This window comes from Centropristis striata, chromosome 6 (assembly GCF_030273125.1).
Source record: "Centropristis striata isolate RG_2023a ecotype Rhode Island chromosome 6, C.striata_1.0, whole genome shotgun sequence".
NCBI lineage: Eukaryota > Metazoa > Chordata > Actinopteri > Perciformes > Serranidae > Centropristis > Centropristis striata.
Window position 1 is genome coordinate 5002461 of NC_081522.1, and position 27060 is coordinate 5029520.

A 27060-nucleotide genomic window follows, 5' to 3' on the forward strand; every position below is an offset into this window, starting at 1 on the left:
GAGCTGGAGATGGACCCTTTTGATTAACTGGAACATGTTTGTATGTTTGAGGGGCTTGGCTGATTGGCTGATTGTGTGATCAGGGTCCCTGAGTGACATGTGGAGGCCCGTGGTGCATTCAGGTGATCCCCATCAACTCATAAAGCAGAAAAGACCCCATGGTAAAATTCACCATCTTCTCTTTCAGTGTCTGTAACAAGCTCCATGTAGCAGCTCAAGCAGATCAACACTGCCACACTGCAACGACAACAATGGACTTCCATTATTTGCAGAATCATATGATGATTTTGGGTCTTTACATGTTGACGAGGACCGAATGCAGCATCATCGCCACATATTATAGCTCCTCTGCTGCCTTCCCGTTGGCTACAGGCTCCTCCTCTTCCTGTCGCCTCCGCCTGTTGAAGAAGCCGAGCTGAGCAGAAAACAGACACATTTATGGTTAAAAATACATCTACAAACTTCAACTTACTGAGTGATTGACAGCATGTAGATAGATAGATAGATAGATAGATAGATAGATAGATAGATAGATAGATAGATAGATAGATAGATAGATAGATAGATAGATAAAATAGAAAACTAAAACTCATATTTTTAAATCAAGGTTTAAGACTCACCTGTTTACAGCTGCCTTTTACCAAATAATTTAATACCTTTATTTTAATATTTATTTTAACTTTATAACTCTGCGTTGTTGCTGCAAGTCTGCAACTTTTACTCAAATTATTGTATATACCTTTTGTTTTATTTTAGCTTCTGTTTTAGCTGTTTCTGTTTTCCTTTCTCTCTTTGATTTTTAAAGTTTAAGGTTTTAAAGCTTTTGATGTCTTGTGTGATTACTTTGAATTGCCTTGTTGCTGAAATGTTGCCTTCTGCTGTTTTGACCCAGCAGCAACAATTCAACTTTCTCTGCTTTTATTTACTAAAATGAAAATGTAGTGAATCGTAGATAGATAGATAGATAGATAGATAGATAGATAGATAGATAGATAGATGGATAGATAGATAGATAGATAGATAGATAGATAGATAGATAGATAGATAGATAGATGGATAGATGGATGGATGGATGGATGGATGGATAGATAGATAGATAGATAGATAGATAGATAGATAGATAGATAGATAGATAGATAGATAGATAGATAGATTACTTTATTCATCCCCGAAGGGAAATTCGGTTGTCACAGCAGTCCGGTATTCAAGTACAATAAAATACAATAGAATAAGATACTCAGGAAGCATAAATAAAAACAACAATAGAAAAAAACAGAATGGAACAAGGACATAAGTTAAAAAAAGCAGATCAGTTGGTAGGATGGTTGGCAAGATGATGGTAATTATACTGACGATATGATGGCAACAATGCTATGGTGACTAGACGGTATATAATTGTAATAATAGTACAGTATATAGTATATAATATGTAATAATAAATAAATAGTAACAATATAAAATAAAATAATTATAAATAATTATAAATAAAATAATATGATATATAAAATATAATAATGGTAAATGGACCTGCACTTATATAGCGCTTTTCTAGTCGCTAGTCGACCACTCAAAGCGCTTTACACTACAGACTGCGCTCATTCACCCATTCACACACACATTCATACTGGTGGCAGAGGTTACCCTAAACGGTCCCACCTGCCACCATTGGGAATTCATTCTCACACCGATGAACACAGCACATCGAGAGCAATTTGGGGTTCAGTATCTTGCTCAAGGATACTTCGACATGTAGGCTGCGATGGTCAGGGATCGAACCACCAACCCTTCGGTTGGGGGCCAACCAACTCTACCAACTGAGCCACAGCCGCCCTTATAATAATAATAATAATAATAATAATAATAATAATAATAATAATAATAATAATAATAATAATAATAATAATAATAATAATAGTAATAATAATAATAAATAAGGCCGGTATAATAATAATAGTAGTATATTACAGTATATAGTAATAATAATAGTAATGTCAGCAGGTAGTTTCCCACCTTCCACAGGGCGAGCACCAGTAAAGCCAGCAGCAGCAGGCCTCCCAGTGAGCTTCCCAGTATAATCCAGACGGGGATGGTGTAATCCTCCTCCTTCCTCAGCTCCAGGATTATCTGAACACAGAACAACATTCATATCATCCAGGGGCTGGATTTATTGTATTGTCTTCTGACCTTCTGATCTTTCAACATGCTGGAATAAATTATATCCGAAGATAAACTCGATAAACAGAAGGAGGGTGAATGCAGCTGATCATTGTTTGTGTGAGAAGATTGTTTATCACTTTATCACTGTAACACGTAGATAAAATAACAATTTAGACAAGAAAAAAATGATAAAGTGCTGCTCATTTAGGTAATTATTTTAATGTTTTTTTTAGAAGAACAAAATACATTTAAAATATGTATAAGAAGTTGTTTTTAATGCTGTTTTTCTAAAACATATGCAATATATATTACCTAGTTTCATTGCTTCTCATATTGTTATACATATAAATAATTATATTTACTATTTTTCAGTTTTATTTTTATTGCTTGTTGTATTGATGGTATATTTTACTTTTTTATATGTTATGCCTTTTACTTTAATGGCATTTTTAATTGCTTTTATTATTTTTTTTATTTTGTTATTTTACTTTATTTAATTTTAAATGTCCTTTTATATTTACGATTTATTGATTTTCTTTAATATTTTTTGATTACATTTTCTTTCTTTATTTCCTTATTAATATTTATTAATGTTTATGTGTGTGTGTGTGTGTGTGTGTGTGTGTGTGTGTGTGTGCGCGTGTGTGTGTGTGTTGTTTCAGCTGTGTGTATATATATATATATATACACATATGTATTTATGCTATTTATCTACTTAATTTTTCTTTAATGGGGCCTCCAAGCAAAAATATTACACACAATTGTACTTGTATAAAAGGAGTGATAATAAAAATATTGAGGTCTTATTATTGTAGTAATAATGTCTGACAGCAGATGGCAGCAGAGTTTCATATGCACCACAGTTTATCTGAATATGTTGTAGGAAAACATGAGATTAAAGAGCAAAAGAAGCAGATGAGGCAGTCTATTTTCATTCTAACTTTTTCCTCTTTTGTCACTGAATTTGTTCAATAGTTCCTCCACTTAAAAAAAACCTAATACTTTATTTCATAAAGTGTGTGTTTTGATGTTTAAACAAAAGAAGAAATACACAAATCACAGCTTAATCAATAAGTATATGTGTTACATTAACATTTAGTCAGTTACTTCTATCCAAAGTGACTTACAGGAAAAATGGGGGAACAATCAAGGTATAGTGCAATAAGAGCCATTAGTGCTGCAATAAGTGCTTGTGACAATTCTTTAAGGAGTAGAGTTGCCGTGTGGTGCTAGGAGAGAAGGTACTCTCTGAAGAGCTGGGTCTTCAGGAGTTTTTAAGATTGAGAGGGACGCCCCTAGCCTGAGTATACCCATACTGCCTTGCACACTCGATTTCATTTCGAACCTGCAGACAGTCTGGCAACCAGGGCCGTTTCTTAGCCCTGTTTTAGAAATCCAATCACGGGGAGGGACGGCAAGACAATGACGTGTACTACTCGGCAGACGGAAGCTTGTAGTTTTCTTACGGATCCAAAATGGCTGCAGCAGACGCGAAACTCTCTTTAGCTGTAGACGGCGTTTTAAATAGTGTAGATCGAAAGTTGATTTTAAAAGAAGAAGAACGTTTAATCTACCAACTAGCCCCGCTACCGCTCACTGCTGTAACGCCGGTGATCTGGCTACGAGCCGGGGGACAGCGGAGCCCCCAGAGACCCGCAGCAGCTTGTTTATTGATCATAACATCAGTGGATGTGTGGCTGAATGACATGAGGGGGAATAAGGCGTAAAAATAAAGAATCTTGCAGAAAGTGAGAACTGGAGAAGCAAAGCAGCAAGCAACACTCTCTCACAGACACACACACACACACACTGCCGGTAGACTGTGAGCAGCCATAACCAGAACATGCTGCAGAAAACTTTGCAGAAGCAGAATTGAGCATTTTAGTCCCAAAGTAGAGATGGGCTAGTCCAGCTATGTAAACATCAATGTCTTTCGCTCTACATACGTCATCTGGTATAACTGATACGATTGGCTAAGAGCTACCTACAGACGCTTTTGATAGACATTCATAGCGCCCAATAAACGGCTCTGGAGGATCGTAAACCACACCTCCTCTACGGAGAAATTAATGGCTGGTGTCCAGGCTAATCTCATTTGTGATTAGTCTGGCATTAGCCCCTGTTCTGGTTGGAACTGATAGCGTGTTCCACCAACGAGGAAGAACAAGTGCAAAGGGTTTGGATTGCCTTGGACGAACGTGTGGCAGAGCCAGGAGCCGTTCATTGGAAGAGTGCAGCAGGTAGCATATTCCTGAATTAGGTTGTTCAAGTAGCTTGATGCAGTACCGGAGACAACTTTGTAGGCCAGCATTAGAGATTTGAATTTGATGAGGGCTGCAGCAGGTACCCAGTGGAGCCTGATGAGCAGCGGTGTGACATTGATAAATTCATGTGTTCGTTAATTTGGCTGCTGAGCACTGAGGTCAGTTGTACCTGTCTGACAGGTCTGTCCTCCTGGAGGAACATGGGACTTGAGGCGTCCAGCTGGATGGAAGCAGCAGTCAGCAGCTCCAAGGACCTGAAGCTCACCTGAAACAGGAAGTCAGTCTGATCGTCACATAGTTCAAAAGCATGCAAAGAACTACAAATGTACAGTAACAATGATTCAACGTACAAACATTTGTAGTCTACAAGCTTTTTGAAGAACAACTTCTCTCAAAAAGATTCCTTAAAGAGGCGAGACTCACAGCGAGTAGAGCGGGGAGATGAAGTCCTCCTCTGAGCGTCAGCTTCAGCTCTCTGGAGGCCGGCAGGTTCAGTCTGCACTGGACCCCCAAACTCACACTGTTACTGTGGTTCTACACAGACAGACAAAGGAACAGATGAAAGTCTGATTCCTGGATGTCTCTCGGCCTTAGAGGCTAATGTGATCACGAGACCAAGTCTGTATGAAACTGCATCTGTCTTACCAGCTGTGGGAGGAGGGACAGGTCCTCAGCTGTAATCCGATTGGTTGTCCTGGGCTCAGGCAGCATGCAGTGACAGCCAGATACCTGCAGAGAGAAAGAGGAAGAGGCGAAAGTGTGACTGTATGATATTATCTCTTGATAAACTCTGTGTTCATGAATACATGCAACTTATTCTGCTGTTCCTTCTGTACATTTTAACATGCTTAACATGTGTTTTGTTTATTTTTTGAAGTAAATTAAATTAATTTCTAGAGTTTTATATGTTTTTGTTCAGTGTATATGCTCCCAGAAAACTAAAACTCATATTTTAAATCAAGGTTTAAGACTCACCTGTTTACAGCTGCATTTTACCAAATAATTTAATACCTTTATTTTATGCAACTTTTACTCAAATTATTTTATATACCTTTTGTTTTATTTAAGCTTCTGTTTTAGCTGTTTCTGTTTTCCTTTCTCTCTTTGATTTTTAAAGTTTAAGGTTTTAAGGCTTTTGATGTCTTGTGTGATTACTTTGAATTGCCTTGTTGCTGAAATGTTGCCTTCTGCTGTTTTGACCCAGCAGCAACAATTCAACTTTCTCTGCATTTATTTACTAAAATAAAAATGTAGTGAATCATAGATAGATAGATAGATAGATAGATAGATAGATAGATAGATAGATAGATAGATAGATAGATAGATAGATAGATAGATAGATAGATAGATACTTTATTGTCCTTTCCAGGAAATTTGTTTTGGCAGCCTGTACATGTACTTCAAACATATATACACACATAGACACAGCATACATAAAGACACCACGACACAACAAAAATATACACTTAATCCACTACATTTATCACATTTAACCCTCCAGCACAGCACCCCCTCGGGTGGTTACCGGGGTGCTTTGTTTAAAGCTGATACAGCAAAAGGTACAAAACTTCTGCTGAAGCGAGCACGTTTACAGGCCAGGGTCCTGTATCTGTGGCCAGATGGTAATAGCACAAATGATGAGTTGAGGGGGTGTCTGGGGTCGGGTGCTATGCTAAAAGCTCTGCGTGCGATGGCTGTGTTGTTGAGGTCAGAGAGGTTGGGGGTAGGGAGAACAATGATTTTGGAGGCGTGATGTGTAATGCGTGATAGTGTGTTCCTGTTTGAGGTGGCTAACATGTTAAAGAAGCAGGTTGAACAGTAGAGGATGATGGGTTGGACTATGTTTTTTGTCACAGTTTCAGCTCTGTCTCCCAGTAATTTTCCACTGAGCCTGCCTCCTCCTCACTCCACCTGTCAGCCACTCCCTCCTCATCAGCCAGACTCTCTTCACCTGTTCACCCAGCTGCCCTTGATCACTAATCAAGCCACTATAAAGACTCCTGCCTCACACACACTCATTGCCAGATAGTTCTCTGCTCTTCAATGACAGACTTTCCAGCGATTTTCCTCGGACTGATTTCCTGTTGCCGACCCTGCCTGCCTATGATCTACTTTGAGACTTTGTTGTTACATTCAAGATGTTCAAAGTGTATATTGCTTGTGTTGGTCTGTACCTGCCAAGGTTGACATTAAAAGCAATACCCAAGTGTTCCTGGTATCCTGTGTGCTGCAATTGGGTCCATAAAGTAATAACAGAAGTTGGCGGGCTAGAGAGAGTGCTTAGAGTTTGTGTATAGCAGAGAGTCTGTTGGCAGCGTTTGTGTGTGTCTGTGGTGTGATGATCAATGTTCAGTTTATTATCATTTCACCATATACCTGCTCAATGCTGTAGTCAGTAAGGTTGAGCAGCTGGTTCCCTCGCCTGGTCACAGCCCAGATCTCCGCTCTGAACAGGACGTCCTGCACCGATAGCAAGCCCAGATTCTGGATCTGCATGCAAAATTAATAAAACCATAAAACTAGTATTTAAACATTACATTACATGTCATTTAAACCCTTAAAGTGACATTTCTGCAGTTACGTTGTCATCTTTTTCCCCTACATTTTCAAGTATTACATAGAATGAACAATGTGTACAATGCATAGTTGATATTATGTGGAGCTGAGTTTTGTCCTGCTTTGGAGAATGAATATAGTTAATAACTTCAGTGGTTATTGTTAGACAAGAAATAACATCTAATAACATTAACAATGTCTTCGCTCTGTTTAGGTGTCCCAGTAAACCATGACTTTATGAACAGCCCTAGATTTCCTCCCATTTGTCAAAAAGAACTGTCCTCAAGAACTGTGACTGTGTTTGTTGAACTCACATAATAAGTGAGGTTAAAGGTTGGAGAGCTGCTGCCTGGTTGGTCCCAGGAGGAAGAGGAGGAGGAGGAGGAGCTGTCGGCTCTGATTTCAAAACGAGGAGGGTTGGGATCTCTGAAAGGAGGAGAAAGAAACATATTGTACTTTTTGTCTCATTTTTAGCATCTTTGTCCAAAAGATGTCTTGCAGCTCAGTGAAGTGAATAATGTTTCATAATGTTTTTCAAATCAGTAATATATGTAAAACAGCAGCACATTTTTATTTTTTACTGCTTCATCTATATCTCAAACATCAACTTTACATGTCTGCCTCTAATATGCATGCTCAGAAAATACTGATGTGCACTTTTATTTTAGCCCTGGTTATATATAACTGTCTGTTTAATAAATAATGTTTGTATTAAGCAAACATGTACAAAAGTTTCAGTAGTTTGCATGTGTGTTCTTAATTTCTTTTTTATGACACCAGTTTTACAAGAAGGGTCAATAAAAAGAAACGAACGTCACTGACCTGGTGAAGAGGAGGTCAGTTTGGTACTTCAGAGGAAGGAAGAGGTCATTGATGTTGTCGTCTGGATATCCTTCTTCCCCCTCACTGATTCACACACACACACACACACACACACACGCACACACACACAGTAGAACTCAGATAAAACTGACTTAAAAGGACATACAAAGAAAAAGTACATGGTAGGCCATGGCATCATGATAAGTGGTTCTACTCTAGTTGACTTGTCAGGTGCGTCCTCATAAGTAAGTACACTGCAAAAAAAGAAAAGTTGGGTGAACTCAAAATTTCAAGGCAACAAACTTCGATAAAATTTTAAGTTGGACAATTAAACTAAATATTTTAAGTTTTGTTTTTGAGTTTGCTCAACTCTGAATTCAGATTTTTGTCAACTCAACACGATTGTAACGCTGCTATGAAATGTCAGCTAATGTTGCGACCACAATTTTGAATTAGCATTGATACGCTAATGGCTACTCTTGTAGCTGTAACAAGCAGCACCGCTAGCATTAGTTAGCCGCTAGCGTCAGTTAGCCGCTAGCTTTCGCTAATGACAGAATTTCACCACTTTCCAGCATTTCACAACAAAGAAATAAGAGTTAGCAGAACTATTGTCCCTTGTTTTGAACCCCAACTTAAAGATATAAGTAACAACAACTCACCAACTTGTTTTTGAGCAGACAACTGGCTTCCTTTGTTGTGCTAACTTACATTATTGCCCTAAACGTCAATAATTTATATTTCCAAGTTTTACCAACTTAAATCACTGTTTTAGGCCAAAAAATACAAGTTGGCTTTTTTGCAGTGTATGTTAACTGATGAAATGTCCTCACAATCCAGAAGTACAGATGCACACATGGGCACTGACACAGATTTGTGAGGATTAAATTATTTACATGACAGCTGCTGGGAACCTCGTCCTCACAAATCAAAGTCTGGACAGCTAAAATTATTTGTTGACCATGTGGGGACCTGCTGTGTGTACTCAAACGGGAGCTGAGTCCCCACAATGCAGCTGAACATGTTAATCTTATTTAAATGTAACAAGTTCACACATACACACATACTTGTTCTTCTATACTTGTGAGGAACGTTGTCCGTCTTCACTTTCTTGCTATATGTTTTGTTTGCGTTGTGTGCCTACATGATCCTGATTTATTTTTTTGTATTATCTGATATTAAAACATTCAACATTATATATCAAAAGTACATTTCATTTTGGTATGAAATCATATATATTTAATTGTGGAAGCTATTTTTGTCTGTGGTTTACAGTTTTAAAAGATCCATGCATGAAGCATATCATCTCTGAACATACTGATTCTACGGAAATTATTATTATTCTCAACTCAACTCAACTTTATTTGTAAAGCACTTTAAAACAACCACAGCCGCAACAAAGTGCTGTACATAAATAAACAGAACAAGAACAAGAACAATAAATAAAACAAGAATAAACACTAAAATAAATTGTTTCATTGCTTTTTTTTAAAAAAACAATTTAAAAAACAATGAATAAATTAAACCATAAAACACTAAAACAAGAGCAGAGTCTCATGCGTGGTTGAAAGCCAAGGAATAAAAATAGGTTTTAAGATGAGTTTTAAAAATGGACAGTGAGGAGGCTTGTCTGATATGATGTGTTATTATTATTATTATTATTATTATTTAACTGGCTTCTAAAGAGGACTTTATTCTTTAATGCAAATAACTTTTTTTCATTTCATTTCATTTTTCATTTTATTAATTCTTCTTTTCGAACCGAAAAAATAAACAAACATAAACTACAAGAGTGTAGGCTCGATGCATATACATATTCATACACATACTCACAAAGGCACCATTAAACAGATGTACATAAACATATAAACACACATACATTATATATAGCCCTATACATATACATGCATCTGCCCAGTCTAATTAATAAGATAGAAATAAGAACCAATTAACTTAATATTCACTACGCATTTCCTGTTATCATTTTGGTCATTCACTTCCTCCTTCCGAACTCCAAATAAACACTAAAATAACTCAAAAATTTTTTAGAATGACATCAGTTGACTCACCTGCTAGTCGCCATGATGACCCGGACGTGATCCAAGAAAACGGATCGGCTGAACCCGAATTCAAGATGGAAAGACACCTGAACAGGAAGAGAGCAGGTTGCTTTCAAAATAAAATGAGATAAAACTGACATTTTCTCCACTTAAATACTTGAAAAAACTACATTCAGTAACTGTACATATTTTTAACAGTAAGACATATTTAAAAACTTTTTTTATTAAGTCTCATCAGTTTAAAATATTCTACAGTAATGTAATAATTGCACAGCAATGTCCCAACATGTGAAATGTTTCCTCAACAGTTTCTGATCATCTCAGACTGAAGCTGGTGTGTTTCCCTGCGGCTGCGTCTCCCCCGATCCGGCAGCCTCGTTAAGAGGAAGCCAACGATAATCTGCACCGCAGTCTGGACCAATAAAGTGGACTTTATTCAGACAGGCATGTGTACTGCGGGCCCTCAGGGGCCTTACAGTGAGGGGCGGGGCCGCGATCATGTTTACAGGAGGGTCATTAGACTAATGAAGGATTTCAGTCAAAGGCTGTCAGTCGAAGCATATTCCCGCTCTGTTTAATCACTATCATTAGTCTGACTATATAACAGTCACATGAATAACACCTGTTTTACTGTCAGTCTGCGGTTACAAACTGACGTTTCACTTAAAATTTTATTATCTGTGAAGTCTGATGTTCTGTCTGTCGTATGTTTGATAAAATTATGTTCTGAAATTACAATAACAGCACAATAACACCATAAAATGCATGTTTCAAGCTCTACTTTACTCTTTTAAATTTCGTTTCATCTTTTATTTATTGTTTTATTTTTTGGCAATATACAGACCACCAAGGAGAGGCCTTTTATATAATCTGAGACTTTTGCACATCAAATCGTTGGTGGACAGCACATTTTTCATCATGATCAACAAAAGTTGAGCACTATAATTTGACAATTTTATTTCTTCAATTCTCTTTTTTTTTCAACCGTGATTTCCTTTTTTCTTTTTATAAATACGTAATAAATATTGTTGGTGGGAGCCTGAGACCATTGATTCTCACTAACAACCACTGCTTCTGTAATTTTTGTGCATTTGATAATAAATAACTTGAAACTTTGAATTTCATAGCCCTAATCACCTCTCTGGAGAGTACTGCAGATACCCTCAGTGTGTGAATAAAACCACTGCATCCTAAGTTTCAACTAAAAATGTATGTTAATAATTAACTCAGTGGTGTTTTTTTAGACCCTGCCTGACTGAGAAAAGATACATTTTAAAATCAACACCTCCAGCCTGTAATACTGGCTTTAAAGTGAATTTATTCAACCATGAAATAAGCTTCAAATTCCATTCACCACATAAACAAAATTTCCTTTGAAATGTTGTACATTTTTCTAAATTTATCGGTCAGTATACGGTTCAAGAAAAGGAAAAAGTGAAACGGCTGAAAAGTGTGCGAACTCCAACTTCATGTGATATCATCAAAACAGCTTCTCAATGGACTTGGAAGTGAGACAGTTTTACCAACAAGCATGTGATGTTGTTATATTCAATCTCTAGTGAAAATAACAGCTCAAGTCAGAGAACAAAATGCTCCATGTACAAGAAAAAAGTGTCAGTATTTAAGTGTTGTAAGCCGTTCATTTCTCCGTAGAGGAGGTGTGGTTTACGATCCTCCGGAGCCGTTTATTTTGGCGCTTAGAATGTCTATCAAAAGCGTCTGTAGGTAGCTCTTAGCCAATCAGATCAGTTATACCAGATGACGTAGTAGAGCGACAGAAATGGATGTTTGTTGTGTGTCTGTGAGAGAGTGTTGCTTGCTGCTTTGCTTCTCCAGTTCTCGCTTTCTGCAAGATTATTTATTTTCACGCTTTATTCCCCCTCATGTCATTCAGCCACACACATCCACTGATTTTATGGGCAATAAACAAGCTGCTGCGGGTCTCTCAGCGGCTCCGCTGTCCCCCGGCTCGTAGCGAGATCACCGGCGTTACGCTGCGCCGGTGATTAGCGTCGCTAGCGCCGGTGATTAGCGCTGCTAGCGCCGGTGATTAGCGCCGCTAGCCCCGCTACCGGTGATCTGGCTACGAGCCAGGGGACACCGGAGCCGCCGAGAGACCTTTCGCCTTTCAACTTTCGCTCTAAACTATTTAAAACACCATCTAGGCTAAAGAGAGTTTCGCGTCTGCAGCAGCCATGTTGGATCCGTAAGAAAACTACAAGCTTCCAAGTGCCGAGTAGTACGCGTCATCGTCTTGCCGTCCCTCCCCGCTCTGTGATTGGATCCCTAAAACAGGGCTAAGAAACTGTCTTGGTTCCCAGACCGCCTGGAGGTTCGAAATTAAATTCGAGCGCGCAAGGCAGTATGGGTATACCCAGGCTAGTGGTCTACAGGTGTCAGAGGTAAATAAACAAAGGTGTGTTATTGGTGAAGTTTGAGGTAAATAATCTCTTGTAGTACCCACCTGAGACAAAGATTTCATGAATGGAGCGCTGATGTTACAGCTTCTCTGATTGGCCAGTCTGTCCTCGGAGTAGCACTCAATCTGAATATCTGATTGGTCCTGTGGGGAAGGGGAGGAGCCTGATGAGTCATGCGGCGTGAACGCTACAGTTTGCATGATCGTCTGCACACGGAGCTTATTCAGAACGCTTTGTTATTGCAATTATTATCAGGGAAACATAAAACGACAAGAATGGAGAAAATGAGCAAAATCATTGGACTACATCCACAAGTATGCACACCTTGACAATGAGACTAGAGAAGACGAGGTTGGAGGAGGTGGAGATGTTTACAGTGGCACCATAAGCATTCTCTCCCTGATTCTCCAGTCGAGCGAACACCACCATCCTCCTCCGCCCGGTCTCCACCACGTGCACCGAGCCCTCTGACGCCCCCTGGCGGCTGCAGAGAGACCAGGTGGCCCGGTCCCTCGAGCTGCAGAACTGCCTTTAGGAGAAACACAAAATATAATTGATCTGTCTTACATAATAAATAATATTCATTTTGTGTCTACACTGCAAAAAAGCCAACTTGTATTTTTTGGCCTAAAACAGTGATTTAAGTTGGTAAAACTTGGAAATATAAATTATTGACATTTAGGGCAATAATGTAAGTTAGCACAACAAAGGAAGTCAGTTGTCTGCTCAAAAACAAGTTGGTGAGTTGTTGTTACTTATATCTTTAAGTTGGGGTTCAAAACAAGGGACAATAGTTCTGCTAACTCTTATTTCTTTGTTGTGAAATGTGGGAAAGCGGTGAAATTCGGTCATTAGCGAAAGTTAGCGGCTAACTGATACTAGCGGCTAACTGATGCTAGCGGCTAACTGATGCTAGCAGCACTGCTTGTTACAGCTACAAGAGTAGCCATTAGCGTATCAATGCTAACTCAAAATTGTGGTCGCAACATTAGCTGACATTTCATAGCGGCGTTACAATCGTGCCAATTCAGCACATTGCAGAAGTTAGCAGAAGTAAGGATTAAAAGTTATTACAATATAAAATTATAAGTTAGTACAATTTACAGTTAAGCTGACAAAAATCTGAATTTTGAGCAGACTCAAAAACAAAACTTAAAATATTTAGTTTAATTGTCCAACTTAAAATTTTATCGAAGTTTGTTGCCTTGAAATTTTGAGTTCGCCAAACTTTTCTTTTTTTGCAGTGTATAAAGTCCAAGCATCACTCACTGAACATCCATGAGGTCAGTGTGACTGTGGAGGATGAGGTCGGGAACGCAGGTGTCTTCCTGCTCACAGCCGTTCCAGAAGGGAAGCTGCAGCAAGAAACAAAGATTAATCACCTGGAAGCACTGAAAGCAATATATTCAAAAGACTTAGCGATTTAAGCCATGCTAGCAGCTCTGAATCACAAATGTCAACCTCGTGGAGATGTCAAATCGTTGGTGGACGGCACTTTTTCATCATGATCAACAAACATCGACATTTGAGCACTATAGTTTGACTATTTTATATCTTCGATTCTCATTTTATTTTTCAACCGTGATCTCCTTTTTTTCTTTTTATTGGTGGGAGCCTGAGACCATAGATTCTCACTGACTGCTTCTGTAATTGTTGTGCATTTGATAATAAATAGCTTGAAACTTTGAATTTAATAGCCCTAATCACCTCCCTGGAGAATACTCCACACAGCAAATTGAGAAGAGTTGGATTCTTACATACACTAGTAGAGTTAATTATACTCTGGATGGAGTTAATCCATTATAATTAACTCTCAGTCGATAAATAGTTGTTGTCAAAACCGAGTGTAAAAAAGAAGTGTCACTAAATCAAACCTTCAAGTGTAAATGTTTAAATATTAACTTCTTATTCTAAACTCTGATCCTGTATTTCACACCTCAAGTGTTAACGTCGCCCCTAGAGCTACATCTCAACTTTTAAAGGTTACACTGTTTGGTAAGTACATGAAGTAGTATCTGATAATATTGTATTTTAATTTTTTTATTACTCTTCGGGCACCCGGTCGTTTTGCAGTGGTGAACCAGGGTATCTTTACTCGTCACGCTGTTACTAACTATATATTATATATAACTATATATTCAAAAGACTAAGAGATTTAAGCCATTCTAGCAGCTCTGAACCACAAATGTCAACCTCATGGAGATGTTTGTACAATTCATGTATACACTACTGGTCAAAAGTTTTAGAACACCACAATTTTTCAATTCTTTATTGAAATTCAAGCAGTTCAAGTCCAATGAACAGCTTGAAAGGGTACAAAGGTAAGTGGTGAACTGCCAGAGGTAAATAAAAAAAGGTAAGCTTAACCAAAACTGAAAGATAATGTACATTTCAGAATTATACAAGTAGGCCTTTTTCAGGGAACAAGACATGGGTTAAAAACTTAAAGCAGTTCTGCAGCAACGGAGGTTGATCAAGCCTTGAAAGTTGCTACCAATTCCTACAGATGTCCCAACTTTTCTTGATCACTTACAACCTACAAGTTGCTCCACATTTAAGGGAACTTCTGCAACAGAGTTGGGAAGAACTTTCTGAAGAATATTTGATTTCCATTGTAGAAAGAATGCCACGAGTGTGTTCAGCTGTTATATATGTTGAGGTGGATACTTCAATGAGTCAACAGTTTAGAATACATTTTCCTTTCTAAACTGATTCTATGATTTATTTTTTAACTTCAATTGTTTATTTGTTACATGCATTAATTTCAGAGTACACAGAGACATTAAACTGCATCATTTTCAATAAAATTCTGGAAAAGTTGGAATGTTCTAAAACTTTTGACCAGTAGTGTATATATTGAGATACTTCACTGGATAAATGAAAACTTTAATCTAATGGTGACGGCAGAGAAAAATCAGGTGATAACTAATGTAACAGGGACTAATCCTTTACTAGAACCAGCTCTTGATTCCTTTCTCTAGTCTGTACCAAAGTGGTGGACCGACAGACAGACTTTGCACGACATGTGGTTAAAAGCAAATATTTTTTCTCACTTAATATCTAAGTTATTTTGTGTGTGTTTCAGAAGCTTTTCTTTTTGCAAAACAGAAAACAGCACCTCAATAACACATTGCAAAACCAGCCACCAAATGAAGTGGTTGGGTGCCTGGTCAGGTTGATGTACATCTAGAGCTCAGTAAAAACTCAACTACAGACTTTGAGAGACAGATGTGACATCACCAGGATGTACATACTGTAAGATACTCTCACCTCGGCCCTCAGGACGCTCGGCCAGTCGGGGTCCAACACCGGCCCCTCGTCTGGATTCTTCAAGCCCGTCTCCAGAACAACCGTAATTGGACGTCCATAATCAGTCGTTTCCTGTTCAGAAAACCAGAGAACCAATCACAGTGTGAGTGAGGTTTGTGTGTTTAAGGGGTTCACACTGAATGGGCCTCAGTTTGAGTTTGTGTGTTAGCTACTCAATAAAATTGCAGCAAGAGATTGCATGCAATATTAATAATTAAATCTAACTACACCGTAATAAATTATTCTGTAGTCATTTAATTTTACTTAATATATTTGATAAAATGTATTAAATATAAATAAGGCCTTGATGTTGAGGCAGTTGTTTCAGTAAATTAATATAAAAATGTTTGAGATAGAATCTACTTATTTTGATCACATTAAATATAATCTTTATGTGTATGTAATTCTAAATCAAGAGAATTTTGAATGAATCCAACACAATAGAATTAGCCTGTTTTTAATTGACAGGCACTTCCTGTTAAGTTGTTATTAACTCAACTTGTAACGTAGTTAGATTTAATTAATAATATTGCCTGCAATCTGTTGCCTCAATTTTATTGACTAGCTATTGTTTATCTTTTTTTACAGTGTACGTTACAAGTTGAGTTAATAACAACTTAACAGGAAGTGCCTGTCAATTAAAAACAGACAAATGTTATTGTGTTGGATTCATTCAAAATTCTCTTGATTTAGAATTACATACACATAAAGATTATATTTAATGTGAACAAAATAAGTACATTCTATCTCAAACATTTTTATATTAAAGTTACTTAAACAACTGCCTCAAAATCAAGGATGCATTTATATTTAATACATTTTATCAAATATATTAAGTTAAATTAAATGACTACAGAATAATTTATTAGAGTGCACTGCAAAAAAAGCCAACTTGTATTTTTTGGCCTTAAACAGTGATTTAAGTTGGAAAAACTTGGAATTATAAATTACTGACATTTAGGGCAATAATGTAAGTTAGCACAACAAAGGAAGCCAGTTGTCTGCTCAAAAACAAGTTGGTGAGTTGTTGTTACTTATATCTTTAAGTTGGGGTTCACAACAAGGGACAATAGTTCTGCTAACTCTTATTTCTTTGTTGTAAAATGTGGGAAAGTGGTGAAATTCATTAGCGAAAGCTAGCGACTAACTGATGCTAACGGCTAATTGACGCTAGCGGATAACTGATGCTAGCGGCGCTGCTTGTTACAGCTACAAGAGTAGCCATTAGCGTATCAATGCTAACTCAAAATTGCGGTTGCAACATTAGCTGACATTTCATAGCGGCGTTACAATCGTGGTAATTCAGCACATTGCAGAAGTTAGCTAGCCTGGGTATACCCAGACTGCCTTGCGCGCTCGAATTTGATTTCGAACCTCCAGGCAGTCTGGAAACGAGGCGATTATCTTAGCCCTGTTTTAGGGATCCAATCACAGAGCGGGGAGGGACGGTGAGACGATGACGCGTACTACTCGGCACTTGGAAGCTTTCCGGATCCAACATGGCTGCTGCGAACGCGAAACTCTCTTTAGCTGTAGATGGTGTTTTAAATAGTTTAGAGCGAAAGTTGAAAGGCGAAAGGTCTCTCGGCAGCTCCGCTGTCCCCCGGCTCGTAGCGAGATCACCGGTAGCGGGGCTATTAGCGCCGCACGGGCGGTTTCTGCGGCTCGTTGCGCCGAGCCGGTGAGACCGCCGATCACCGCCGGTGATCTCGCTCCGAATCGGGGGACAGCGGAGCCCCCAGAGACCCGCAGCAGCTTGTTTATTGCCCATAAAATCAGTGGATGTGTGTGGCTGAATGACATGAGGGGGAATAAAGCGTGAAAATAAATAATCTTGCAGAAAGCGAGAACTGGAGAAGCAAAGCAGCAGCAACACTCTCTCACAGACACACACACAACAAACATCCATCTCTGTTGCTCTACTACGTCATCTGGTATAACTGATCTGATTGGCTAAGAGCTACCTACAGACGCTTTGATAGACATTCTAAGCGTCCAATAAACGGCTCCGGAGGATCGTAAACCACACCTCCTCTACGGAGAAATGCATTGAAGGTGTCCAGACCTAATCTCCAATGAGATTTGGTCTGGTGTTAGCCAGGCTAGAAGTTAGCACAAGTAAGGATTAAAAGTTATTACAATGTTAAATTATAAGTTAGTACAACTTACAGTTGAGTCGACAAAAATCTGAATTCAGAGTTGAGCAAACTCAAAAACAAAACTTAAAATATTTAGTTTAATTGTCCAACTTAAAATTTTATCTCAGTTTTTTGCCTTGAAATTTTGAGTTCACCCAACTTTTCTTTTTTTGCGGTGTGTACTTGTTGTGTGACAGGTGAGATTCTGACCTGAATGGAGAAGCTGAGGCGCTGGCAGGTCTGACCTCCAACCTGCATAAACACACTCCTGGGCTGCTGTCGGTCTGATTCGTCCAGAATAGCTCGAGGAGGAAAACGCCTCTCATCCAGCACCAGACTGTACCAAACCGCTGGGAGGAGGAAGTACAGGAGGAAGGGAAGGCTTTAAGGAGGCAAAACAATCCAGTCTTATCCAGCTCATATGCAGCACAATGAGATTGTAAATACATGGAGAACAGAATTTACAGGTCTTTCAGGTGATATAATAGAATGTGATGTCACCTGGTGTGCTCATTAGTGCAAACTGCACTCATGTTTCCAAATGTTCTGTAAGTTTTAATGCATTTTTTGAAAAGTTGGCAAAATAAAAAATTAAAAAGAATCTGTTTCCAGTAACTGCTGTTATGTGATTGCACTCAGGAGGATGTAAAAGGATTACGCAACCAAAAACCCGTAACTCTGATATGGTTTTTTCCCTCTGGTTCCAACTTTTATTTCATGCATTTTTAATGAATAAACACTGTATAAAGACAAGTCCCTGATTGGAGTCAAACCAAAGAGGTTGCAGGGAAATAGTTGGCTTTGCATGAACGGAAATATCAGCAAGACATTGCTTTGTCTACTGCAGAGGAAGCAGAAGCTTGTACCAAGAAAATAATTTCTTATTCTGAAATTTGGCAAGAGAACTCATCCGTTTTTATCCAATCTTATTGTCATTAGCTTTTTATTTTATTTTTATTTTCCATCTCGGCCAAGTGCAATAAGTGTGTGATTTCCTCCTTGTCATGCAGAACAGCTGTCTCCATCTGCATGTAGATGTGGCAGTGCACTCACTCTGTGGATGATTAACAAACAAACTACAGTACATATGAGTAAATTCAGCTGTTTACGACCCAATAAAATGCACACAAATATACTGCAAACGTATTGTAATCATTTGTGTTTCTAATTACATTTTAAGAACTTCTTCTTCTTCTTCTTCTCTGTAATTGATTAATAAAGTGATGCATTTCCTGCCTCTTATTAGTTGTTGGATGCAGTTGCCGCTGCAGAGCTCATTCTCATCTGTTTAACAACTGAAGTTGGGTTTTAATTTATGAGTGCACAGAGAGCTGAGGTAAGCTGCTTCAGTCCAGCACACTTCATTTCAGAAACGCCACGTCTGCACTCAGATGAATAAACTGGAGTAAATCCTAAAACGAAGGTTAAAGATTTCATCAACCGTGGCTCCTGTCCTCTAGCTGCCCACTGAGGCGTTCTTGTTTGATAGCATGTGGCGTGTTGGCTTGTGCGCATGCATGCATCTCTGTGTGTCAAATCCGGCCCAGATGATCAGAGGGCAAGATGAGACTAAGGAAAGAAGAGAGGAAGGTATGAAGGTATGAAGTGATGGAGGGAGGAGGAGTGACACAGTTTAACGGCGGCTGGCTGCTGTTAGCATGTTAGCGAGGTTTCCATGCAGCCGGCCCGCACATCTGCAGCCAATTACACAGAGACACGACAACACAAATCACTGTGGGGAATCTCTGCTGCAAGGAAAAGACCACGACAAGACTTTCCACATACAGACTGTTTGAAACACCAAACATCTGGGTGAGTCTAATTTGAACGTCCACACAGCTGCATGACCGGACAGCTGATACAATCTGTTGAATTAAACCTTTCCCTTTATTCATTCATTCATCTGCTCTTTTAGGAAGCTGCTGGGTGAAACAACAACCTGCTACTGAGCAGTTAAAGCTGAGAGTTAAAGCCACATTAACATTTAGTTCCGAGGTTAAGGAGGGACTGTTAGAGCCTGGTCACAACAGGACCGGCCAAGTGAAATCAAGTCCAACATGATCTCATGATAAAACGTCACAAAATGAGTAAACAGATTATGTGTTGTCACTGTGAACTTTGTGCCTTCTTCCTTCACACTGGGTTCCAGATTTTAGTTTAGTTGTCTAACCCAGCTGACCTGCTTTGACACTGTTTACAGTAATCACCACGACAAAAGGAAGGTGTCCAGTTTGATTCTCATAAAGGAAAAAAGAACTTAAGAACGGTGTTCACACCGGTGAAGTCATAAGAGACCAATGGAAAGAAGTGCAACAGCCCATTCCGGTCACAAAGGAGTCAAAAATGAGCAACATTCTTCCGTTACTTAACTAGAAAATAAAAAAATCTTGTAGCACAAGCTTGGAGAGATTCACTCACTACCAACAATGAACTACTAACACCCAGTCCAAAGAGAGATGGTGCTCTTCGGAGGATATTACCTAGGGTGACCATATTTTGAATTTCAAAAAAAGAGGACAATCGGCACGGCCTCGAGACACAAATTCAGACAGGCTTCTCGGAGGTTGATGAACATGCTTTATTATGCTTCAATGGTGCAAAATTAACTTCTGTAATAAAGTAAAATGAAATCTGTAAAAACTTGTAACAAAATAATAGCTCTTGTAGACTCTTTTCAAATAAATGAATAAATAATATGAAATAATGTTCTAAATATGAACTCTTCTGTTAGAAAATCTAGCTTCAACAATATATCTCTTAATAACTGCAATAAGATAAATAATAGAAGAGTCTCACAAAGATGCTAACTTAACAAACAAAAAGGATCTATACTTTTCATCTTTAGTTGTCTTTGAGCTTTGAGCTTTGAGATCTCCAGCACCTTTATTAGACACTGAGACATATGTGCCAGCATTGCACACAGTGCACTCCGCCTCCCACCTGTCCCGACCGGGGCGGTACGTCGGAAATGTTTTTTGCAGTTCATCTGTGAAGCTGCACTTACGCTTCGGCATTTCCCGTGCAATGTTGCTCCGCTGTTCGATCTGTCCTCTGTCTGCTCTGCTCTGTCTCTCTGTGTGTGTGTGTGTGTGTGTGTGTGTGCGCGGCGCTGACCCGCCCACAAGGCAGCCTCTTGGTAATTACGTCTCGCAAAATTGTGTGCAAAGCGCCGGTCAATTTACGTGCACGTGTACTGGTCCTATGAAAAGCATTGAACACCGGACATTCTCGTGAATTTATAAAACCCGGCCGGACGCCCCGGACAGGACGTAAAAAGTGGACATGTCCGGGCAAAAGAGGACGCTTGGTCACCCTAATATTACCTCCAAATTACCTTGTAGCTGTTGCACACTTCGCCCAGGCCTGCTGATCCCACTGTAGTATATTTTATGCTACACGTGGTATATTTTATGTTACTTGTAATATAAGTGTTCTGCTTTACAAGAGAAGCCACAGTCTGACCTTTTGTTCAGAACAGAACTGTAAAAACTGGTTCAAATTAGAATATTGAATTTTAATATCTGGGAGTTGTCAGACAGTAGAGGTGTTGGAATTTGAATATAAACAAGTATAAATTGTATCCTTTTAAGTTTAAACAGTAGACTTAGCAGCATGCTCGTGCCCGGGAAAACGTGCACATGCATTGCGTATGGGCTGGAACATTCAAATTAAATAATCTTACACACAGACAGAAAAGCCAGAGAGAACATGCGCTCCACTGGAGGGACACCTTTTTTTTTCAGCAGCCTTGAAATTGACAAAGTTCTCCACCGCTGTACCTAGGCGGTGTATTCTGATGTTTGATAATAAAGAAAACTAAAAGGAACTTAGACTTGGTCTTTAATCCACTTTTCTCACTCAGACAGGTAGTAAATTTACACTACACCACATTGGGCATCAAGTCAGTCTTGGAACATTATTCTCTGCTGTTTATTAATGCACACTGTAGGAGCTTATAGTCTAATACTAAAGCTAACGAGGAGTGACCTGGCTGATGTCATAGGTCACTATGATACTGTATGCTGTGTGTTGCTTTAATAATCATTCTGCAGGCATTTCTTTGGATTGCAGAATTATAAAGTCTATTTATTGCCTCACCAGAAACGTGAACTGTAATAAATATGGAACCTGGTCTCAAAGGAATCCGTGAAATAGCCACGGATTTGCTTAACTCAAAATCCATGGAATAGCCACGGAATCACTCAAATTTCCGTGAAACTGACACGGATTTCGCTACAATGCAAGTTAATATTTTTTTCCTATTGGTTTGTTCCAAGTCACATGACTTTTAAGGTCCCGGCGGTCAGACCAAAAAACATGGCGGACAGTTCTCTCATTTTTTGTGAAAAAAATCAATTTTTGGACTTAGTTTGTGTATAAAAATGGATTTTGATCACATTTCTAGCGAGAAATATATGTTTTATTTTCTAAATATTCACTCAGTGAATGACTGTCATTAACTTGCATTGTAGCGAAATCCGTGTCAGTTTCACGGAAATTTGAGTGACTCCGTGGCTATTCCACGGATTTTGAGTTAAGCAAATCCGTGGCTATTTCACGGATTCCTGTGAGACCAGGTTGTAAATATGGCTCTTACACGGACTAAACTGAATTTATCTACTGGTAGGCGATGCTGATATTCTCTGATTTGAACACGTTAAACAGCTAAACTTTTTGCCTTAAATATTGGCTGACACAGCTAGCAGAGCTTGATTCATTCAGCCCTATCTCTGCCTGAAGAAAATATTGAATACTCAAAACACGCTTGACTAAAAGAAAAGATAGAAAAAATCCTGGAATCTTCCAAGAACGACAAAACGAAAAATCCATCAACCTGACAAACTGCAGAATTAAACTGCAGAATTTGTGCAAAGTGTGCCTTCCACCTACCAACATCCGTCCTGGTCTTCGTCCTGGTCTTTGTCCTGGAGTCCAGACTCAGACACACGATAACAGACATGCAGGTGACATCCTTCCCTCCTCGCCGACAGTCTTTGTTAAAGATGTTGACCTTCTCGGGCTCAAACGTCAGCTTGGCCTGGATCCGCACGACACCACGAGACCTGGAGGGAGGAAGAACACCATCATCATCAGGGAGTTGAGCTTGTACTTCCTGACAGTACTTACATTGTGAGAAGTCTCAGAAACTGTCCCCCATTAGGGTCAACCATTATATTGTGGGTTTAAGACTTGGCTTGGTTAGATTATGGTTAAAGTTAACTTAACCAGATTAGCCATGTGGTAGTTATCGTTGAGTTTGAAGAGAAGTCACTTAAAGTCAGAAGATCGTGCATGGGTTATTAGGATTTAACCGCTAGGGACCTTCAATATCTGTAGAAACACATATTTTTTAGGTAGTTCTTATGCTGCAAGTCTTCATTTTACGGATGAGGACTGGTTTTAATCAAACCACGGAATCACTCAAATTTCCGTGAAACTGACACGGATTTTGCTACAATGCAAGTTAATGACAGTCATATCCCGTGGCTATTCCATGGATATTTTTTCCAATTGGTTTGTTCCAAGTCACGTGACTTTCAAGGTTCCGGCGGTCAGAACAAAAAACATGGCGGAAAGTTCTCAAATCAATATTTTGACTTAGTTTCTGCATAAAAATGGATTTTGATTACATTTCTAGTGAGAAACATATGTTTTATTTTCTAAATATTCACTCAGTGAATGTACATAATCACTTTGTATGTTGGAATAGCCACGGGATATGACTGTCATTAACTTTTCCACAGATCTTGAGTAAAGCAAATCCGTGGCTATTTCACAGATTCCTGTGAGACCATGTTGTTTTAATCAGTTATGTGATGCTATAATAGAGGGTGGGACTTCATCATTGACCGCGATTGGTCAGGTGGGTGTATGGGCGGGACCTCGATACAGCAGCTCCACCAACCACTCATCACTAACCGCCCGGACTTTGGCACCAAATGAGCAGAGGGGAAGTGGAGCTGCGTCTTCCATCTTTATATATAGTCAGGCGGCTTAGCGAAAAAAAGGGGACACGCCGGACAAAAGCACCAAATTTTTTCCACATGCTCTCTATCACCATAGGTTTCAATTTTTGGTAGGAGCCACTTCATCAAGATTCCAGAACGAATATGGCACCCATATAAAGTCTATGAGAACCAGTATATCTCCCAAGCCACTTAAAAGATCAATCTTGGTGTCAAAAAATACATTTTCTGGGTCAAGGAATCATTTAAAGCTCTTGAGAATATCCCTAGATGATAATTTGATCAAATAGATATGATCATTTTGGCCATGTATTTATGTAATTTCCAACTCACTTCCTAAGCAGTCGAAAATATATGAATATAGGCCATATACAGTGCATGTATTCTGAAAAATGGATAACGTGCATACATATAATTGATGAAGCTTAACTTTAATTATCTATTACATTTGCAACTACAAAGATCTAAGTAATACATTCTATGATGTCAACAATAGCATGGCTATCAGACAGGTTTGCTTGTGTGTGTGATGGTCTGACCAGATAATGACAGCAGCTCCCAGTGCTCCCACTGCCAGGTCGACGAGTCCGTCTCCGTTGACGTCCAGAACACCGTGAAGACTTTGACCGAAATACTGCAAACCTGCAGAAAAACCGGCTGCAGACAGACGCTGCAGAGAGAGAGAGAATCGCCACAGTGATTATCTGTGTTACATCTTCTTCTTCAGATTCCCTCTGTTGGCTGAACAGGTTCAGCTTCTGTTACCTGTCTGTACTGGTATTTGATGGTTTTGCCTTGGCCATAAAATACATAGACCGCCCCCTGGTGATCATCCTCCAGCGGTGCTCCCACCACCAGCTCCCTGAACCCGTCCCCGTTCATGTCGGGTATCTGCGCCAACGCTGAGCCCAGCCGGGAGTTCTGAGAGTGGTCGGAAACCTCCAGCGCCCCCTGCAGGATGAATGTCGTCTGGAGGGAGAACGTTTAGATGAGTTGTGTGTTTTAACAGCATGCTGCAGAGTCCAGTCCAAACAACGTTGTGTTTTGTTTGTTGTGACTGTAATAACTACATGTGGTTTTGCTTCTTCTGCTCTAAACATCCACTTCTAAATGATTCTGCAAACAGCCAATGAGAGTGAAGCTCTAAGTAGCTGAACACAGTGTGAGCATCAACTGTATGGCAGCAGTGGCGGTTCTACACAGGGGCCTACAGGGGCCACTGCCCCTGTGAAGAAGCCCATGGACCCTGCTGTGGCCCCTGTGTCAAATTAATAATAAAACGATCAATTTATAACGATGAACGACGGAACAATTCTTACCTATTTTTTGTTCAAACAACATCTCAATGTACACATAAGGAACCCAGAATGTGTCCATTGTATTATAGTTTAATTTTGCAATAAAAGCTTGTGTAAATAAAAAATAAAAAAGATAATTCTCACTGTATCGCACTTTCAAAATGAAATAAAAAGTACTTAGTCACAAAAATGAGAAATGCCAAAAATATTGTTATTATTTATGTTATTGTTGGTGAGTCTCATTGTTTCAATCAATGTATTTGTATTTTCCAAAAATACTTAAATGAGTTTTAAATACGCTAAAACAAAGGTTTATGAATGCTTAAATATCATCTTTGCCGTTTTTTTAATGTGCCCCTCTGATTAAACACTGGCCCCTGCTTGGCCCCCACAGTAGAACTGGTCTAGAACCACCACTGTATGGCAGTACACGTCATGTTGCACCTGTGTGTATGTACGACCTGGACATTAGACATATAAAAGGAACAGAGAATGTCATTGCAGATGCACTGTCTCGTGCTCCTCTGCAGTGAATTGTTATTGGTGCTATTTTCCATATTGATATGGCCTTTTGTACTGTTGTTCATCTGTTCCTGCTGCGCCTATCTTCTTAATTTTCTTTTCAGGTACCGGGGTTGCTGACGATAGGCGGGGGGAGGTTACAGTTGAAGAATCCAGCATAAAGGTCATGTATTTTCATTTGATTTTGTTGAATTTTTGTTTTGTTTTTGTATCTGCGTGGTATGGTGATGGTATGCCGGTGATCCTTGTGGGACACCGACTTTTAAGGGGGGGTGGTGACGGTCCCCGTCTAGTGTTGATGTGCTGATGTGGTTGACCAGTTATTGTTTCTCCTATGTGTCCTTGAAGGTACCATCAGCAGATTGCTGATTTGGAGCACCTGGTTCAGGCGCTCCTAAAAGGATAAAAACCCTGTTTCAACGCTGCTCTCGCTCGCTGGGCTGCATCCCGCCAGCAGCACTTTCTCTTTGTTTGGTTTCTGCTTTGTTTCCACTTTACAACATTTCCACTTCATATTGCTCACACATCCACATTTACATTACTGTTGTTACTGACTTACACACTTCACATTTGTACTTATCACCTTGGTTGTTTAAGTTAATTTAATAAATGTATTCATTTCTAGACATCCTTTGTGTCCTGTTCTGTATTTGTCATGGCCATTTTTATTCCTTGGCTTTTTAACACTGAGTGAGTTTTTTGGTCCTCTGTGTCTTTTATTTCTTTTATTTATTTTACTACTTTTGACTACGTCTTTTATTTTATTTTACTATGTTTATCTGTTTGATTGTATTGTTTTATTTATGGCATCATTTTAGATTTATACACTTATTATTTATTGCTGATTGCTATATGGAATTGTTTGTTTTATTGTTGATTTTATGTACAGCACTTCAGAGACGTTTGTGTTGTTTAAATGTGCTATACAAATAAAGGGGGATTGGATTGCATCGGATTAGGAGCCGGGTTATGACAGTATATACCTGTGGTGTGACAGTGTAGATATAGACCTTCCCTCTCTCCCAGCCCTGGCTGTAAAACATGGGAGCTGCCACTACCAGGACGTCCGTATGTCCGTCGCTGTCTACGTCCATCGATAACAACACGCTGCCGAAATATGAGCCGATCTGAAAAAGAAAAAAACAATCAGTTAGAAAATATAGTAACATACACACATTATATGTATGTATATTGTACACTGTACTGTAAAGTTGAGCAGTAAATACAATAGAGATGACATTTTCCTGTCATAATTTGAAGCTGAAATACCAATACTTCACAAAAAACAATGAAAACTAATCATGCCAAAGTGTGCAGCATGACACAATCGCTGCAAATTCAACAGGTGAAGTGTTTGCATCACCCTTAGATGTGTGCTGGTATACCTCTTTAAACAAGACTTGAATATTGGTTTATTATTTTTCTTTTCTATATTTAAAGCGGCCACCATCTGCAGAACACAATGTTGTCCGACCCTGGACCATGTGTCACGTAGACCAGTCACATCTAATCACGTCTAGTTGTAACTATGAACATATGAAGCTGTTG

The 27060-nt window shown here is 39.1% G+C and overlaps 1 protein-coding gene across 1 annotated transcript in view; it reads right to left on the bottom strand.

Moving 5' to 3' along the window:
• Nucleotides 1-337: 337 nt before the first annotated feature.
• itga11b (integrin, alpha 11b) overlaps nt 338-27060 on the bottom strand; it is a 57238-nt gene continuing 30515 nt past the window's right edge. The window contains exons 13-30 of the mRNA XM_059334822.1: nt 26496-26639; nt 24458-24661; nt 24232-24362; nt 22617-22789; nt 17937-18076; nt 15550-15660; nt 13549-13634; nt 12604-12808; nt 12324-12422; nt 9869-9945; nt 7800-7883; nt 7292-7403; nt 6798-6911; nt 5067-5150; nt 4845-4955; nt 4591-4686; nt 2011-2124; nt 338-415 (exon numbers count right to left, since the gene is read on the bottom strand). Of these exons, the coding sequence (XP_059190805.1) occupies nt 338-415; nt 2011-2124; nt 4591-4686; nt 4845-4955; nt 5067-5150; nt 6798-6911; nt 7292-7403; nt 7800-7883; nt 9869-9945; nt 12324-12422; nt 12604-12808; nt 13549-13634; nt 15550-15660; nt 17937-18076; nt 22617-22789; nt 24232-24362; nt 24458-24661; nt 26496-26639 (2163 nt within the window). The remainder of the gene's footprint in view (nt 416-2010; nt 2125-4590; nt 4687-4844; nt 4956-5066; nt 5151-6797; nt 6912-7291; nt 7404-7799; nt 7884-9868; nt 9946-12323; nt 12423-12603; nt 12809-13548; nt 13635-15549; nt 15661-17936; nt 18077-22616; nt 22790-24231; nt 24363-24457; nt 24662-26495; nt 26640-27060) is intronic.